The 14,623-nt window shown below is 40.2% G+C and overlaps 1 protein-coding gene across 3 annotated transcripts in view; it reads right to left on the reverse strand.

Annotated features, from left to right (window-relative positions):
- Positions 1-852: 852 nt before the first annotated feature.
- LOC124870922 (target of Nesh-SH3) overlaps positions 853-14,623 on the reverse strand; it is a 44,024-nt gene continuing 30,253 nt past the window's right edge. For all 3 annotated transcript variants that reach the window (XM_047369785.1, XM_047369784.1, XM_047369786.1), the window contains 10 exons: positions 13,534-13,596; positions 9,096-9,218; positions 8,725-8,814; positions 8,435-8,644; positions 7,315-7,420; positions 4,819-4,898; positions 4,500-4,529; positions 4,266-4,424; positions 3,964-4,086; positions 853-1,726 (listed from right to left, as the gene is read on the reverse strand). In XM_047369785.1, the coding sequence (XP_047225741.1) occupies positions 1,611-1,726; positions 3,964-4,086; positions 4,266-4,424; positions 4,500-4,529; positions 4,819-4,898; positions 7,315-7,420; positions 8,435-8,644; positions 8,725-8,814; positions 9,096-9,218; positions 13,534-13,596 (1,100 nt within the window). In that variant the 3' untranslated portion in view covers positions 853-1,610. The remainder of the gene's footprint in view (positions 1,727-3,963; positions 4,087-4,265; positions 4,425-4,499; positions 4,530-4,818; positions 4,899-7,314; positions 7,421-8,434; positions 8,645-8,724; positions 8,815-9,095; positions 9,219-13,533; positions 13,597-14,623) is intronic.

A 14,623-nucleotide genomic window follows, 5' to 3' on the forward strand; every position in this document is an offset into this window, starting at 1 on the left:
AAACAGATGAGAGGGAATATAGTCTAGAGGAATCTGATACCCTGATCTCCTTGCTGACCCTGATTAAGTATTTGCTTTAAAGCAGTAAACATCGCAGGCTCAAACTGCTCCAGAACAACTGAGCATGAGGGAGAAGATCAGGGATCTTTATCCTGATGATGAGACTTATTGTAGCATTGTAAAAACCTCTCTTACAGAGCGGAGGAAACCACAGAATGATTAGTAACACGGATTTACAGTTAAATTAAAAACATGAAGCTAAGCCTGAGGTCTGTTGCTGTTGTTCAGAATTATGTTGGACAGAAAAGCAGTCTTGGCGGTCTTTACAGCCCTTTGGGACAGTGAGTTAATTTTTCTAGAGAGTCCAGATATTTGTCCTTTTTCCACTGTCTCTCAGCCCGTCTGCACTGACATCTGAGAGAACGAGTAGTTTCATTTAATCAGGACTGAGATAATGGTTTGCTGTGTTTGGTTAAAGCTGTCTGAAAAGAAATCAGTGTCATCATGGACACTAATGTCTGCAGTTTGCATGTGCATGTTATGATTTGAGCACACAAAATGTTTTGACAGGTTTCCCAGTCATTTCTAACAAAAATATCAGTGGAGTGAGAACCTCTCCAGAAATCAAAATATAAGTGCTATTTGTAAAGCTTATTTATGCTATAAATCTTACAATTAGTACTTAAAAACAGAAGATATTTATTGATACTTGATGCTGCTTCTGTGGTAATACACCCCTGTGGTTGGGGTATAACGTCTCTTCTGCTGCGATTTTGGGGGTTGGAAGCTGACAGGTTTGGGAATTTCGAATTAAAACTGTCTCAGTGTTGTCACAGTGAAGAAACAGCAAACTGGAAGTATAAAAACCAAATTTATTGCTGGAAGCATAAATTGCACAATAAACAACTAAAATCAGGAAAGACAATAACATTAATACATACATACATTTGACCTGTATTTGCCTATAAAAAAAGAAAATCTCTACTACTTCTAAACTTTGGCTTTCTTATATTAGGTTAAGATTTGTCAAAGCCACAGAAATGTATTAAAACAGAGAAATGTATCATTTTTCACACCATATACATATATGAACATAAGTTTAACACTGTGCAATCTGCAACTGATTTTAATCCAACATCCGAAGGTCAGTTTTGCATTTCTGTGTTTTTGCACTGTACACGTACCATGAAAGTAGTTTTTCTCTGTACACACATGGCCACAGTGTGTGCTCTCTGACAGAGAAGTATTGGACACATTTTTCTCCTTCAACATCTCAGACATCTGACTGCACACAGACTGTTCATTAACAACACCTCGATAAATATTATCACCCAAGTTACTACAGTTTGGGAGCCAGCTTCCCAACAGTATCTTTGTGACCTACTGTCATCCATAGTGAGATTTTGTTTCATAAATACACAAATTGTTATAGTTTGGTTTTGTGAGACACAATAGTCCTTTAAAGGTTCAACCCTGGAAGGTTGCAATGAAAAATCAAACAGATGTTGCGGTCCAAGAAGATGGTCTCAAGTTCCTTCAGGCCTGATCAGGCATCTTATCTTTCTTCTCACAATGGATAAAGACATCATCCAAGAAAGCCATGGGGAATTTTACCATTTTCCAGGTATGGGTGTGCCACACTCATACCAGCCAACGTATGTCACATGAGACTTTCCTCCAATCTGTCCGAACATGACCGGTTCCTGTCTCAACGCTCTGAAGAACCCTGAAAAACAAACATGGAGGAGATGAGTGTCATCATTACAAGAGATATCACATGAACTGGTAATGGGTGAACAAAATACAGCTCCTGTCAGATGTTTATATATTCAATAAATTAAAATATGCGTTCTGATGAGGCGTGTTTGTCCGATTAAAACTTTTGAAAATAACAACATTTAATTAGGTTTTAAACATCAGTCTATTAAGCCCACATGCCTGTATTAAAAAACGTTTTTTATTGGTCTGATGTAATATTCTCATCTTAAATGTTGCGTTTTTATTAGCTGCAAGCAGAAAATCCTCATAATTAACAGAAACAAAGGCTTGCATACATCAGTCTCTGTGTAATTAATTTATATAACATTTTTCACTTAGTGGCTTGAGTTGCTTAAATAAATTAACTTTTCAATAATATTTAAATTTATTGAATATGGTTGTATATCACCATGGTCATAAGATTCATTCATTGTTATTTTTTCATGATTTATTTCAGCCATACATTTTTCGGGGTGAAATGATGTTAAAATAAATCAAGCTTGAATCAAGTTTAAAACGATACTTGGTGCACAAGTTTGATTTTATTGTGGATTTTCTCTAATCAAGTCGATTCAAGCAAAAAATATATAATAAAGACATCATTATATACATGCACCCCCATTATTTTTGCTTAAATTTGCCATAGCAAGTTACAAATTTTTGTTTGCAATCAACAAGGATGGATTTATTGTCAGAGCATATTTGACCTTTCTTCTTGGCAGGATTGATAGACTTGCTATAAATTGATTAGTTTCCTGGTGCAAATCCACCATTCAGGCATAATCAGTTAAAATTTTAATAGAGTAGAGAGCTCTACCATTTTATAAGCTCAATGTTACTCTGCTTTATCCATATCAAAATCAGTTTTTAGCTGACTTTGGGATCACTGTTCTGTTGAAACAAGTAATCATGTCCAAGTTTGAACCATCTAGCTGTTGATTTGAAGATAATTTAAGTAATTTGGGGATAAGCCACTTTTTTCATTATTCAATCCACTTTGTGCAGTGTTCCCATACCACAATGCTGACGGGCTATTTGCCAACTGTGGTGTCAAAGCCTCATCTTGATTTTCCTAATAGTGCTCTTTTAAATGTAACCTGAATATTTAATCTTGTTCTCTAACCATACAACATTTTTCAGGAAGACATTTCACTCTTTAAGGGCAGCTGCAAATTTTGTTCTTGATGCTGTCAGTTTAGATCAGTGCCTTCTTTCTGTGTTGGAACCCTCTCATACCATGATGGTGTTAAAATGAATTTACTGTGGACAGTGACACTGGTGATCCAAAATTCTCCAGTGTATGATAAGCCTTGATCTTTGGTGGTATCTGGGCTGATCGGGAGCATCCCAACAATTCGCTTTCATTCGAGGGTGAATGATTGGGTCAGATGGTTGAAAATTGGACACCATTCAGTGTTCGAACAGGACAGTGATCCAAGGCAAATTGTTTCTTAAGCATAAAGCAGGCCAATACTACGCTTCCTAAATGGCCTTCCCAAAGCCCAGACTTCAAGCCAAAAGAAACTTGTTCACTGTTCTCAACCAATTCAACAAAACTGTACCAATTATTGTTAGTAAAAGTAATTGACCCTATGTAGACTACTGTAGCAAACTCTGCTTCTGCTTTTAATGCAGCCAAGATGATGGTGATGCCTATTCTTCACACACCAAGTTTTGTATTAGAAACACTTTGCGTCGGTCTAGTGGCTAGAATGTGAACTACATGTAGTTATGATTTGACAGCATTAGGTTGTATTTGAAATACTCTGGTGATATATTAGATCAGAAAATTCAATTTCAAAGCCACATTTAGCTATAGAGAATCCATAAAATGATATACACCCCTGAGACTGGTAAAGGTGCGTAATTACTTGTATGTCTAGTTATGCCTCACATCGCTAATTTGCATCATACTTAAATTTCAATGTTTTTTGGACTGTATTTAAAATAACATCTAAAATATCATCCCTATTTTAGCATCTGCTTGACAGTAAAACACATTCATTTATTCATTTTTATATAGTTGTAAAGGTGCAAATATTAGTGGGGGTATATGAATGTAGTCTGTATGTATAACTTTGAATCAGAACATTTGAAATATTCTGAAATACTTGCAATTCTGTGACAAAAAAAAACATTTTTCAGATTTATCATTAAAAGCCAAAAATGACATGATGTTATATATGTATAACTTATGAAATGTACCTGGCCGGCTTGGTAGCTGGTCAGCCAACATCTGGGTTCCAGTCCGACCGTCCAGGAAAGAGTCTACAAACTGACAGTGGTCTTCACCATGCCCTGTCTGATCCCCGATGTTGTAAAACTTCCCTGGAATTGGAAGAGTTGCAATTTGGTCACTTCTGTAAGGTTGGATAGTCAGATAGTCAAAAGCTAGTTCACTTTCTAAGATAAATTCTAATATCTTAAATTTGCAGCTTGTGTGTTTTTATGCTGTTCTCCAAATTCAGGTTTCTCATTCACATTGGGTTCATATTATGCATAAATACCATTAAGGGAGTCACTCAAGTAGATCTTGTATCTCAAGGAGTTACAGAGCTGGATTCCCACGAATTTTCTGTACCAAGTCCTCTTTATGTACTGCTTTCCGCTACATTCAGAATAGGCATCAGCTTTAAATGGGAACTGTGTCCAGATGGCATCTTTTCCTGTGGGAAAACGCAAAACCTTTAATATACTGTTTGAGAACTGAAATACTCTGAAAAGAAGAACAAAATATTCACCTGAGGCCTGCTCGCTTACACGTGGATCCGCTGCAAACAAGATGGAGAGCTCAATTCAAAGCATGGTCATAAAATGCTGCGCTGCAAAACCCCAGACATTTAGAAGACAGCCTGGGGCAAGATGCTGAGTTAACAGAGTGTTTATTAGTGAGGGATAAAACAATTATAGAAGCTATTAGTTATTAGCCAACCTTCTGAGATACAAAGAAACTGTCACCATCACCCAAAGGAAGTAAGACAGTAGATTAAACAAGTGAGAAATTGTTCTTTCTTTTAATAGATAAAACATCAGGGTTTATCCAATGTTTTTAGAACTTGCCTGATTCTGTGTTAAAAGTGACAGGATCACTGGATGGTCCAGTTCCAAGCTCATTTTTTGGTGTAACTTTGAATTCATAACTGAAATGAAAGAAAATTAATGGCAAATACGAATATAATGAGTCATCTACATAAATAAAAGGAATTAAATACCCTAATCTAAACTGTGAGTCCTTTCTCATCTAAAACCCATCCATCTCCTGCGCTGGGATGCTTCGGATTTTAATGTCTTTGACAGATGAGCATGGGCCTACTCTGAAACCAACACACACACACACACACACACACACACACACAAACACACACACACACACACACACACACACACACACACACACACACACACACACACACACACACACACACACACACACACACACACACACACACACACACACACACACACACACACAATGGTTATTCCACATGCTGCATTCAGATGTGTTGGCAGCGACCTGAAGGACAAACCCAGCCCAGCAGGGAAGGGTTCTGTTTTTCTTTACTTTTCTTTATGTTCCTCTATCATGCCACCACAGTGTACTTTTTAAAAATGTTTTTTCCCTGCAATGTACTTTTGTCATCATGTAAAGCACTTTGAATTGTCTTGTCACTAAAATGTACTACACTGCTCAAAAAATAAAGGGAACACTCAAATAAAACATCCTAGATCTGAATGAATGAAATATTCTCATGAATACTTTGTTCTGTACAAAGTTGAATGTGCTGACAACAAAATCACACAAAAATCATCAATGGAAATCAAATTTATTAACCAACGGAGGCCTGGATTTGGAGTCACACACAAAATTAAAGTGGAAAAACTCACTACAGGCTGATCCAGCTTTGATGTAATGTCCTTAAAACAAGTCAAAATGAGGCTCAGTATTGTGTGTGGCCTCCATGTGTCTGTATGACCTCCCTACAACGCCTGGGCATGCTCCTGATGAGACGGTGGGTGGTCTCCTGAGGGATCTCCTCCCAGACCTGGACTAAAGCATCCGCCAACTCCTGGTCAGTCTGTGGTGCAACGTGACGTTGGTGGATGGAGCGAGACATGATGTCCCAGATGTTCTCAATCAGATTCAGGTCTGGGGAACGGGCGGGCCAGTCCATAGCTTCAATGTCTTCATCTTGCAGGAACTGCTGACACACTCCAGCCACATGAGGTCTAGCATTGTCCTGCATTAGGAGGAGCAAAGGGCCAACCTCACCAGCATATGGTCTCACAAGGGGTCTGAGGATCTCATCTCGGTACCTAATGGCAGTCAGGCTACCTCTGGCGAGCACATGGAGGGCCATGTGGTCCTCCGAAGAAAGGCCACCACACACCATTACTGATCCACTGTCAAACTGGTCATGCTGAAGGATGTTGCAGGCAGCAGATCACTCTCCACGGTGTCTCCAGACTCTGTCACGTCTGTCACATGTGCTCAGTGTGAACCTGCTTTCATCTGTGAAGAGCACAGGGCGCCAGTGGTGAATTTGCCAATTCTGGTGTTCTCTGGCAAATGCCAATCGTCCTGCACGGTGTTGGGCTGTGAGCACAACCCCCAATTGTGGACGTCGGGCCCTCATACCATCCTCATGGAGTCGGTTTCTAACCGTTTGTGCAGACACATGCACATTTGTGGCCTGCTGGACGTCATTTTGCAGGGCTCTGGCAGTGCTCCTCCTGTTCCTCCTTGCACAAAGGTGGAGGTAGCGGTCTTGCTGCTGGGTTGTTGCCCTCCTACGGCCTCCTCCACTTCTCCTGGTAGCGCCTCCAGGCTGTGGACACTACGCTGACAGACACAGCAAACCTTCTTGCCACACCTAGTATTGATGTGCCATCCTGGATGAGCTGCACTACCTGAGCCACTTGTGTGGGTTGTAGAGTCCGTCTCATGCTACCACGAGTGTGAAAGCACCACCGACATTCAAAAGTGACCAAAGCATCAGCCAGAAAGCAGAGGTACTGAGAAGTGGTCTGTGGTCCCCACCTGCAGAACCACTCCTTTATTGAGTGAGTCTTGCTAATCGCCAAAGATTTCCCCCTGTTGTCTATTCAATTTGAACAACAGCTGTGAAACTGTCAATCAGTGTTGCTTCCTAAGTGGACAGTTTGATTTCACAGAAGTTTGATTTACTTGGGGTTATATTGTGTGGTTTAAGTGTTCCCTTTATTTTTTTGAGCAGTGTATATAAATGGACTTGCCTTGTCTTCTGGTGAGTATCCAGAGATTCTAAGATCTAGTTTAAAACTCAGTGACCCACTTCATCTCCACACCTATTTCCTCTATTTTGGTGTCAGTGGGAACAATTTTCTACGTGCAGACCAAATGTGGTTAACTGCAAATAAAGTACGTTCAAAGCTCTGTGGTGCCATTTAATGAATTTCTCTTGACAATCAATATTGAGCATAGTCAATGTAATTCTTGTACTGTATTTTAAAATAAAAATTCAAACCTGACTAAATGGGACATGGATGTAAAATAGGCATGACATCTCTGCTGCATACCTGCTGTCTGGTGTAAGATTTTCCACCGTTGTGTGTGTCTGGTTGGTTGTCAGGATTGACACTTTCTGTCCGTTCGGGCCTGTGGTTGTTGACACTACCTCATACTCTGACAAAGAAGATTAATAAACAGTTTAAACATTTCAGATGTAGTCAATTTAGACCAAAATCAATAACCCGATGACTTGAATCAAAGTATGATTAACCAATTTACAAATCTGGCGGACATTTATATGGAGTCCCCCCTCTACTCTGATACCCCTGAATTAATCCAGAGGAACCATTTGCCTTTAAACACCCCCTAATTAGTCAATAGGGGACTATAAAGACCAAGGAACATAGCAGACAGGTCAGAGATTAATTCATGGAGACATCTAAAACAGGGTAATTTTATAAAACAATATCACAAGATTTGGACATCTCACAAAGCAACAACTCCACAGCTCAAGAAGGATTATCTGTTGACAGGACACCTATTAACTGTAGTCAAATCTAACTGCTGTAGAAAAGTGGCAAGAAGAAAGCCACTGCTAAAAGAAAAGCCATAAAAAGTCTAGTTTATAGTTGCCACAACTCATGTAGAAGATGCAGAAAACATGTGAAAGAAGGTGCTAATGCCAGATGAGAGGAACATAGAGCATCCTGGCCTACATGCAAAATGCTATGTTTGGCGGTAGAGCAAAACTGAACATCCCACACAATCAGTGAAACATGGTGATGGCAGCATAATCCTGTGGGGGTGCATTTCTCCAGCAGGGAGAAGAAAGCTGGTCAGAGTTGATGGGAAGATGGATGGAGCTAAATACAGGGAGTTTCACCTGGGCCATATTAGAATGGCTTAGTCAAAGTCCAGAAGTAAATCCATTGAGAATCGTTGGCAAGAAAATGAATATTCACAGACTTTCCCTTTAAATTACTGATAATGAACTATTTTACAAAGAAGAATCGGCAACTATTTCAGTTTCTAGTTGTGCAAAACCGATAGAGATATTCCTCAAAGACATGCAGCTGTGTTCAAGGTGGTTCTACAAAGTATTCACTCAGGGGGGCTGAATACTTTTGCAAGGCATTTCAACATCACCTTGTCACCAAACTGCTCAATATCCAATGACAGTTCCCGTACCTCTGGTTTCATTATCAGATTTCTCCCAGTCCAGAATGACGAAGGAAGGGCAGCCCTCCACAGTAACCACAGTGAGGTTGGATGGTGGTGTGCGAGGAGGACCAGTGACATTCACATCACCGCCTTCCTCATCAGAGAAGTAAGCCAGGGAGGAGGTGATGGAGCACGGCTCATCTGGCTTCTTATCTGTCTTGTAGATGACATGAGGAGCTATAGGCAGGAACATGAAGAACATTAGTGTTCCCTTTTAAGGCTGATAAAGCTGTAAAAGAGTCCTGATTAAACCTTACCTATAAAGCGTTTTTTGCCCATTATGTCTACCTCTGATGCAGGCAAGGAGCTGAAAATGGAGGAGTTTTCATTTAGATCCAAACGAGTGCCTAGGAAGGACAAAACAGATGGGAGGTGGGGTTAATTGGGTGCATCCAGCAGTAACTGGCAGCTCTTTGTGTCCTCTTATTTTACAGTCCTGACCTTGTTTGTTTCTACAACAGCACAGCACGTGCTCTGATCTTCTCTCAGATCTTTGATAGTCAAATTTGTCTTCCTTCTTTCAGTAGCTCACAACTATGTTCAAATGTGCAGCCATAAAAGTCCCTTTTGCATGGTCGTGTGCATGCTATGACTCATGCGACTTGTTTAAAATCTACGTAGCTCTTACTGTTAACTGCTGGGACCACTGTGGTTGTCTGCTGCCTCTGTTTAGGCTTTGGTTTGGGTGTGACCAGCAGGAATGACTTCAAGGTGGACTCCTGGTCTCCTTGTTTCAGATCCATGGGTTTATCTGAGGACAGGGTGCAGGAAGATAACAGATCAGTTCAGTTCTTCTCCCACATCATTTGACTCACCGTCATGCACAGTTGTTATCCATCTACAGGTCCTTCTCAAAAAATTAGCATATTGTGATAAAGTTCATTATTTTCTATAATGTAATGATGAAAATTTAACATTCATATATTTTAGATTCATTGCACACTAACTGAAATATTTCAGGTCTTTTATTGTCTTAATACGGATGATTTTGGCATACAGTTCATGAAAACCCAAAATTCCTATCTCACAAAATTAGCATATTTCATCCGACCAATAAAAGAAAAGTGTTTTTAATACAAAAAACGTCAACCTTCAAATAATCATGTACAGTTATGCACTCAATACTTGGTCGGGAATCCTTTTGCAGAAATGACTGCTTCAATGCGGCGTGGCATGGAGGCAATCAGCCTGTGGCACTGCTGAGGTCTTATGGAGGCCCAGGATGCTTCGATAGCGGCCTTTAGCTCATCCAGAGTGTTGGGTCTTGAGTCTCTCAACGTTCTCTTCACAATATCCCACAGATTCTCCATTGGGGTTCAGGTCAGGAGAGTTGGCAGGCCAATTGAGCACAGTGATACCATGGTCAGTAAACCATTTACCAGTGGTTTTGGCAAGGTGAGCAGGTGCCAGGTCATGCTGAAAAATGAAATCTTCATCTCCATAAAGCTTTTCAGCAGATGGAAGCATGAAGTGCTCCAAAATCTCCTGATAGCTAGCTGCATTGACCCTGCCCTTGATAAAACACAGTGGACCAACACCAGCAGCTGACACGGCACCCCAGACCATCACTGACTGTGGGTACTTGACACTGGACTTCTGGCATTTTGGCATTTCCTTCTCCCCAGTCTTCCTCCAGACTCTGGCACCTTGATTTCCAAATGACATGCAGAATTTGCTTTCATCCGAAAAAAGTACTTTGGACCACTGAGCAACAGTCCAGTGCTGCTTCTCTGTAGCCCAGGTCTGGGGAATATGGCACCTGTAGACCATTTCCTGCACACGCCTGTGCACGGTGGCTCTGGATGTTTCTACTCCAGACTCAGTCCACTGCTTCCGCAGGTCCCCCAAGGTCTGGAATCGGCCCTTCTCCACAATCTTCCTCAGGGTCCGGTCACCTCTTCTCGTTGTGCAGCGTTTTCTGCCACACTTTTTCCTTCCCTTCAGACTTCCCACTGAGGTGCCTTGATACAGCACTCTGGGAACAGCCTATTCGTTCAGAAATTTCTTTCTGTGTCTTACCCTCTTGCTTGAGGGTGTCAATAGTGGCCTTCTGGACAGCAGTCAGGTCGGCAGTCTTACCCATGATTGGGGTTTTGAATGATGAACCAGGCTGGGAGTTTTAAAGGCCTCAGGAATCTTTTGCAGGTGTTTAGAGTTAACTCGTTGATTCAGATGATTAGGTTCATAGCTCGTTTAGAGACCCTTTTAATGATATGCTAATTTTGTGAGATAGGAATTTTGGGTTTTCATGAACTGTATGCCAAAATCATCCGTATTAAGACAATAAAAGACCTGAAATATTTCAGTTAGTGTGCAATGAATCTAAAATATATGAATGTTAAATTTTCATCATGACATTATGGAAAATAATGAACTTTATCACAATATGCTAATTTTTTGAGAAGGACCTGTACTCTGGCCATCCTCAGTGAGCAACTCCATGGCCTTTTCGTGCCTCAGGGCAGATCAAAAGACAGTACTATATTTTGAGTCATGTCCTTTGAGCGCCTAAAGGAGGACACAGACCTGTCAGAAATCGTCTGGTTAACAAGAATGCCACGATGCAAACAAGCCCAGTTACATGTTAACTTGCTTTGTTGCCCAGAAGTATAATAAAACAACAGGAACAAGATAAATTGCCTGTATTTATTCGCAAACACTTTAGACTAATTTGTTTCCAACTATGCAACATCTCAAGGTACTGTAGCTTAGACCCTTTATAGAATTAATGTATGTTGGAATAATTAACATCCGTGCTTATTTGAGGCTGATTCTATTTTGAGTTCAGCAAGTATCTTTCAGAAAACAACACTGAAAAAACAAAGCTGATATTTCTACCTAAAGCAAGAGAAGGAAAATTTAGGAAAAAGTGGGAGGACAACCAAAAAACCTGTTGCTCCAAACTAAATGTCCACACAGAGGGGTTAAAACATTTAATACTGGCGACACATCAACAACCTAGATTCCTCCAACTTCAATCTCCAGGTGCTCACTATTAATGAACAGCTGGTGACCGCCATCTTGCACAGAGTCAATCCACACAAAGCCAAAGGGTGCTAAAAGAATGCTCCACTAAGTGGAGTCTTCACCCGACTATTCCAGCACCTTTTGGACTCTTACTGCGTCCCTGAGTACTGGAAGGAGTCCACAATAATTCCAGTAACCCAAAAAGGACCTGCAAAGGACCTGAGGGGTCATAGACCTGTGGCTATAATGTCTGTGCTTTACAAATGTAGCAAGAGGGTATTGTGTATTTACCTATCGGGTCTGGTGTCAAACTGGATACACTTCTGTTTGCCCATTAAGCAAAGCAGTTCTTAGCAGAAACAAACACCTGGACTTCTTAATACAGCTGCCAAATACTTGAATACCACACATTCACACACCAAACTGTGTAAATATTTATAACCTTTTGCATAACCTCTCTAACCTTTGGGCATACTTCTTAATCTCTGGACACACAACAGGTGTTTTTTCTTTTGTTTTTTTTAAATATATTTTTTCAGCACTAGTGGCCTTTATTTATTTATTTATTTTTGACATTAGGCAGACAGGAAAGAGGGGTAGAGAGAGGGGGAGACATTCAGCAAATGTCACCAGATCCGGGACTCAAACCCGGGACAGCCGCTTCGAGGACTATAGCCTCTGCACATGGTCGCGCGCTTAACCCCTACACTATCAGCGCCACGCCCAACAGGTGTTTTTTTAATCATATAAAGTTTAGTATGCTGGTTTTAAATACAGTTCTCCTCCAGAGCTGTGGTTTATCTTCTAGCCTCTTCTGTGTCGATATTAATAACATCTCATGCAGCAGTGAAAGTATGGCATTCATATATGAAATTGCTCTGGTTACATACTCAGCGGGCACTGATGCTCTTACACCTTAGCAGCAGGGTGTTAATAATCTGTTGCCAATGTTTGCTGAGCATACCTTGGAGCTCAACAGCTCAGAGACCAAGGAGCTCTCATGTGGAAGCAAAGATAAAACACTATCAGCCTTGTTCCAGTGACAACATCCAAGGGCAGATGGTGGATCCGGTTCAGACATTTAAATACCTGAAAACAGTAAAACCACATGCCTGTCTTTCTCACAGCACACTGAAATCGTCTCCAATGCCGCAACATATTCTGCAAATTGAATACGTTCAGAGTCAGTACTATAGGCGTGGCAGCATCTTGCTGTAGAGATGCTTTTCTTCAGCAATGACAGAGAAGCTGGTCACTGTTGATGGGACGATGGGTGAAGCAAAATATGGAGCAAAGAAAAACTGTTAGAGTCTGCCAAATACTTGAGACTGGGGTGGAGGTTCACCTTCCAGCAGGAGGACTCAAACACTAAACACACAGCCAGAGCTACAAGGGAATGGTTTAGATCAAAGGATAAAAAAGTGGACCAGTCAAAGTTCAGTCTTAAATTCAACAGAGAATATGTGGTAAAATGTGAAAATTGGTGTTGTCAGACACTCCTCATCTAATCTCACTGATCTTAAGCTGTATAGCTTACAAACATGTCTGTTGATGTGCAAACCTACAGTTGTTTTTGCTGCAATGAAAAGCAGTTCTACAAAGTATTGAGTCAAGGTGGTGAATACAAATGAATGCTCTACTTTTCTGATTTTTGGTGGTAAAAAGTTAACAAGAATTTATTTCTATTCTTCCACTTTACACTCATGGGCTATTTTGTCTTGGTAAGTTTAGAATGTAAAAAAAAACAAAACAACTTGGAAATATTTGAATGCTTTAAGTACTTTTGTTAGGCATTGTTAAAAACCATGGGGCACCCTGCTTCTAGCCTGTTGACTGGGGACATAGGTATCATCCCCCTTACAGCCCTGCAACCTTCGACCCTGCGTGGGTGGGGAATTTCCACATTACAAGGACATAAATTATCAACCACCACTAAATGCATTGTTAGGAAGTCATCCTAATTTTGCATGTTTTTATAACACATGGGCTTTGGATAGTCAGTAGAAGTGTTTTCACCTGCTTTCTCTTTCCTAACTCTTTTTATTGGGAGTCTGAGCTTGAATAAAAAAACTGAACAAAACTTTTTTTAAAGCTCTCACCATGATCACTTGTTTTCCCCACCAGGTTTGGTGTCTTGTTGCCAGAAACAGAGGGTCGTTGAACTGCAGAGAATTGTGGGAAACAAGAGCCTGTTTGAGGCTAAACTCACAAAGGAAACACAGCAACAAATGGCCAACACAGAGAATCTGAAAACAAGTGTTGTTAAAGTATTAAAAAGTGCAATAATGATTAAAGAATGTCAGTTTTAGGGGAAGAGGAGCAGATTTAGACAGGCAGAAGTCTTCAGGAATACTTTGAGCTGGAAAAAGTAGTGCACAACACATACGACAAGCAACAATGAAGCAACCAGGCACAACGCATGTTAAATACTACAAAATCACTTTTCATTTAATATTGACAGAGCACCACTATAACCTTTGAATCAATAATATTACCTTAAACCATGAAACTGTTAAACAGAACTTAAACACATGTTCAAAATTACTCTGAAAACTAAGTTAGAAATGAAAAATGGGCCCAGTTCCACAGAAAAAACTTACAACAATAAAAATGCTGGCCTCAATAAACTTAATTAGTCATAGTTGTTTTTAAAAGAGCAATTTGATACCAAATTAGTGCAGGAACTCAGAAGAGCTAAGGAGCCTCAGGGGTGCTTGACATGTTAAATGTTGTTGTATTTATAAATTAGTTATAAAGATAGCAAATTTGAAGAGTTTCTATTTTCTTTCAGGGCATGCACTCTCTTTATAATTTGTCATTTCATATCTTGGAGATTTGTTAAATGTCATTAAGTTGACCAAGAACAACTTTCTGGGTTTTGAGGACACTACATATTATTCTTGGATTTTTTGTATATTTTGTGTAGCTGACTGCCAAGACAAAAAGGTTGTCTTAACAGCTTAAGGAACAGCTGCCAGCCTTCAGGTGAAGGCAAACATCTGCTCACATATGAAGTCAGGTCGTGGCTTGATTTAAATGCAAGCCCAATAATAAACAAAACAAACTAAATCAAAAGCTTGTCTGATGAGTGATGTCAAGATCAACTTGGGCAAATGTTGGCTTTAGGGTCTAAAAAATATGATGCTAATTACACATCTTCATAGTATGAGATAATAGATGGTATGTAGT

This window comes from Girardinichthys multiradiatus, chromosome 7 (assembly GCF_021462225.1).
Source record: "Girardinichthys multiradiatus isolate DD_20200921_A chromosome 7, DD_fGirMul_XY1, whole genome shotgun sequence".
NCBI lineage: Eukaryota > Metazoa > Chordata > Actinopteri > Cyprinodontiformes > Goodeidae > Girardinichthys > Girardinichthys multiradiatus.